Genomic DNA, 4624 nt, shown 5'->3' with positions numbered 1-4624 from the left:
CACAGGCTGGGGAGATCCCAGAATATCATCAGCAGAATGCCCAAGGCAGGCTTCCCTGGTGGCGCAGTGGTTAAGAGCCTGCCTGCCAATGCAGGGGACACAGGTTCAAGCCCTGGTCTGGGAGGATCCCACAGGCCGCGGAGCAACTAAGCCTGTGTGCCACAACTACTGAGGCCGCGTGCCACAACTACTGAAGCCTGTGCGCCTGGAGCCCATGCTCCACAACAAGAGAAGCCACCACAATGAGAAGCCCGCACACCGCAATGAAGAGTAGCCCCCGCTCGCCGCAACCAGAGAAAGCCCGCGCATAGCAACGAAGACCCAATGCAGCCAAAAATAAATAAAATAAAATAAATAAATTAAAAAAATAAAAAGAATGCCCAAGGCACATTTCTAGCACCAAATCCAAAACTCAGAGTCAGCCAAGTTTAAAAGAAAGTCTGCAGAAGGTGGGAAGATGTAAGCGTGTAGAAAAAGACGAAGAAGAGTCGGGTGAAAGAGAAAGGAGAGAGGGACCAGTGCTGACTGGTCCCCTTCTCCCTGTGCTCCAACCACTGACGTCATCAGCTCATTTGAGCCGCTGTTCCTGCACACTAGCAGGTTCAGAGCAGGACTGACAACCCTGGTCTCTACCGCTGTCTGTGGCTAATTCGAATCAGACAAGAGTCAGACCTCTGAGAAGAAAATTATAGAAACAAAATATTCATTATTTTTCCAGAAAAAGATGACGAAAGGAAACTGTGCCCAAAAGAGGGACACATAAGCAAATTCTGTGCTTTTTGCCATGTCTTCTCTAAATAACAGACCCCCTTTGGTAAAAGAAAACAACTCATGCAAGCTAGAACTGCCTTTGGAGAGCGAGGTTTAATTCTGACCCAGACTTATAATAATTTTTTAAAGTCCTATCAATTCCATCACCATGTGGGAATTACTCGGATTTTTTCTTCCCCTCTTCTAAAAAACCAAAGTGGCTCACCATACCCGGGTTTAGCTGAGGAAGTAAAATGCATTTAGCATTAACTACCACTGAAAAGCACACTTAGCTTGCATCTCAAATTGTCTTCAGTAAAGTCTATTTTGCTTGCAACAGTGGTATTATCCTGATTTCTCTTCCCCAAGTTCTGTCCTCTGTAGTAGAGAGAAGCTGGGAAACGGTCTGGCTTAAGTCTTGTTTTTCCCCTTCTTTGACTTGGTAGCGCCTGGCCAGCGGAAGCCGCGCAGGTGCAGGCAGCCAGCGACGTTGTGGACAATGTAGTAGAGGTTCAGCATCGCGGCGGGGCTGAGGATGTCCACTTCCGGTTTCTTCTGCTTTTTCCCACGGGACTGGCTTTGGCCTTTTCTTTTCCCTTTACCTGGCTTTCAAAGACAGGTATATATACGGGGTGAAAATTAGCTTTTATAACATTGACATTATATAATTTTCAACATTTCCTACCGAACTTAAGAAAAAAAATTCCTAAAAGGAAAAAAACTGTGACAACAACAAAAACTTGAAGTGGGAAGAGAAGTCATATGCAGTCTGATTCAACAATTGCCTTTTAAGACCCCCAGTTTAAAAGAGATCCAACCTGATTCAAGCGCCCAGAGACTGGGAGAGCAAGGCGGAGAAACTGAGGTACGACTCAACACCTAGATATTGTGGGCTGTGTCATTCAACGAGGGGGTGAACTATAACGAGGTGGCCCAGGACGAGGAGAGAAGGCGAAGGGACAGAGAGCTCCGAGGGGAATGAGTGTACGGGGAAGGGAAGGCTGGTGCCAAGGGTAATTCTCATGGATCATGGCTCCCCAACTCTCACACACCTCCCCAGAGAAGACACTCTTTTAGCAGAAAAGCAGCATTCTCCTGTTTCCTTTCTTTCAAAAACAAAACAAAGCAAAAACTAACCACCCCCTGCCGCCAAGAACACTAAAAAAAAAAAGACCCAACCTAATGCAACTAATGTGTGGACCCTGCATTTTGATTAGAACAAACAAGCCATGAAAAGACATTTTTTTAGGCAATTGAGGACATTTGACAATATCGAGTAATTGTTAATTTTATTAGGTCCGACAATGGCACTGGGTCATGGAAGAAAATGTTCCCACATTTCAGAGATGCACACTAAAATCTGTAGGCATGAAATGAAAGAAGGCCTGAGATTTGCTTTAAAATACTGCACCTTCCTCATCCCCCTCCCCCCCAAATAAAGTATAGATGAAGCAAATGTGGCAAAATGCTTATAATTTCTGAATCTGAGATATGGCTATATAAGGATTCATTTTAGTATTCTATTTTTGTGCATGTTTGGAAATTTTCCTAATAAAAATTAAATTAAAACAGATAATTAGGATCAAATACATCTTTTGGCATTTGTTATGCGATAGTCTCTACCTCATTAAACAGTCACGAGGATTAAGTGAGGCACGAACATAAGGCACTTAGCCCGTGTCTGACACGAAGAAAGCACTCAGTGAAGGATGTTGCCATCACCTTTATCACTGCTAATCCTCAGAGCTGTGTTTCAAGGGAGGGAGGTATCATTTCCGTCTTAAAAATGGAAATGCAGAGGCTCTGCAAGGTCCCAGTGCAAACCAGCATCCACCAGGCTCAGGGGTTGTGCTCTGGCCACAAGCACACTGCCAGGTTAATGCCCTCCCGGCAAAGGAATGGCTACCATCCTAACCTGGGAATAAACTATCTCCAAGGTTTTGCTAGAGCTGCACAAAGCTGAATGGAATTCTCTATGTCCTATGACCCACCCATACAGAAAATAAATGATGGGAATGCATTATTGAAAAAGTGTCTCTTCTAGGCAAGGGAGAGGAGGAGTGTATAAGTTATCAAGAATGCCTGCAAGGGCTAAATGTTTGTGTAAAATAGATGTCCTGTTCATAGCATCTCACTTAAAAAATGTCCCAAGTTAAACAAAGAGAAACATAGTCAATGTGTTAAAAACACTAAAATACATTTTGTGAAATGAAATGGAGGACACTCCTAGATTCAAAACCCAGAAATGAAGATGAGATATATCTTGCAACACAGTGGCCCAGCTTCTGTGAGGAAATCCAAATGAAGAGAAACAATATGGAGTCCCATATGATAACTGCATCTCCTGATAAAGCATCACCTTGGGGTGTGGGATGTGCACTGCCATAGCTCTTAAAGATTTTGAGTCTTGGCTTCCTCTCTGATTTTATACTTTTTTGCATGTCAAACACGCTTGACCTGGAATAACTGCCCCCAATAATGTGTGTGTTTTAATCTCTAAAACGGTTTGAGAACTAAGATCCACACCAAAGTTTGATATTTTTATTCAAAGTTCTCTTCTTTTTGTAGATGATTCTAAAATTCATATGGAAATGCAAAGAACTCTGAAAAAGAACAAATTTGAAGGACTAATACTACCTTATTTCTAGAGTCATTATAAAGCTTCGGGATGCAGACAGTATGGTATTGGTATTAAGATTAATAGAATAAAGAGTCCAGAAATAGATCAACACATACACAAACAATTGATTCAACTGATTTTCAACAGAAGCGCCAAAGCAATTCAGCAGAACAAGGATAATCTTTTCAATAAATGGTGTTGGAACAATGAATACCCATTTGCAAAAAAATGAACTTCGATCCATATTTGCACCATATGCAAAAATTAACTCAAATGGCTCATAGACCTAAATGTAAAACCCAAAACTATAAAACTTATAGAAGAAAATATAGAAAAAAAACTTTTGACCTTGGGTTAGGCAAAGATTTCCTGGGTATGATATCCAAATTAATGTCTGTGAAAGAACAAATTGAATTCAACATCAAAATTAAAACTTGTGCTCTTCAAAAGATATAGTTAGAAGAATGGTAGACAAAGCCACAGATTGGGAGAAAATATCTGCAAATCATAAGTCTTGAATGTGGTGATGGCTTAATGAGTGTATGCCTATGCCAAGCTGAAACTGTACATTTTAAATATGCACAATCTATTGTACATCAATTATACCTCAATAAGTCTGTTAGGAAATTTTTGTAAGGGAGTGAAAGTTTTCAGTTTCTGAGCTGGTTGGTTGGTTGAATACAACTCCATGGCTCTTGACTATTCCTGGGCGCAGAACACAGAGCTCCTGACTTAAAACTCTCCAAACTCCTTAATGAAGACCATTCCTTCTTTCTAGTTCCCAAACTCGCCAAGCTCTTCCCTGATCCCTCCTCTTCCTGCAGATCTTCACAGAGAGCATAATTTGTTTCTTACCTTTGTGCTAGCCTCTGCTCAAAAACCACCTCTTCAGAAAAACCTTCCAGACATCATGCCTCTATTCTATCTATAATTAGGGTGACCATAGAATTTATTGCCAAAACAAGGCACTTCAACAAACATTAACTGGCACTGTCCCAGGCAAAGGGGGAGGAGGTACAGATGGCCTCTTAAAAACCCTCCCAGGGCTTCCCTGGTGGCGCAGTGGTTAAGAATCTGCCTGCCAATGCAGGGACATGGGTTCAAGCCCTGGTCTGGGAAGATCCCACATACCACAGAGCAACCAAGCCCGTGCGCCACAACTACTGAAGCCTGCGCGCCTAGAGCCCGTGCTCCGCAACAAGAGAAGCCCCCGCAATGAGAAGCCCGCGCACCGCAACGAAGAGTAGCCCCCGC

General features: G+C 42.6%; 1 protein-coding gene across 1 annotated transcript; it reads right to left on the bottom strand.

Moving 5' to 3' along the window:
- Positions 1-1161: 1161 nt before the first annotated feature.
- SMKR1 (small lysine rich protein 1) lies at positions 1162-3136 on the bottom strand (the record flags this gene model as incomplete). The annotated part of the gene is made up of 2 exons (XM_082846236.1): positions 1162-1356; positions 3110-3136. 2 exons carry the CDS (start codon positions 3134-3136, stop codon positions 1162-1164), a joined length of 222 nt encoding a protein of 73 aa, XP_082702362.1.
- Between the last annotated feature and the right edge of the window lie 1488 nt (positions 3137-4624).

The sequence above is a fragment of the Leucopleurus acutus genome (assembly GCF_964270905.1).
Source record: "Leucopleurus acutus genome assembly, chromosome: 9".
In the NCBI taxonomy this organism is placed as follows: Eukaryota; Metazoa; Chordata; class Mammalia; order Artiodactyla; family Delphinidae; genus Leucopleurus; species Leucopleurus acutus.
Note: the sequence above shows the minus strand (reverse complement) of the source record. Positions and strands in the feature narration are given on the sequence as shown.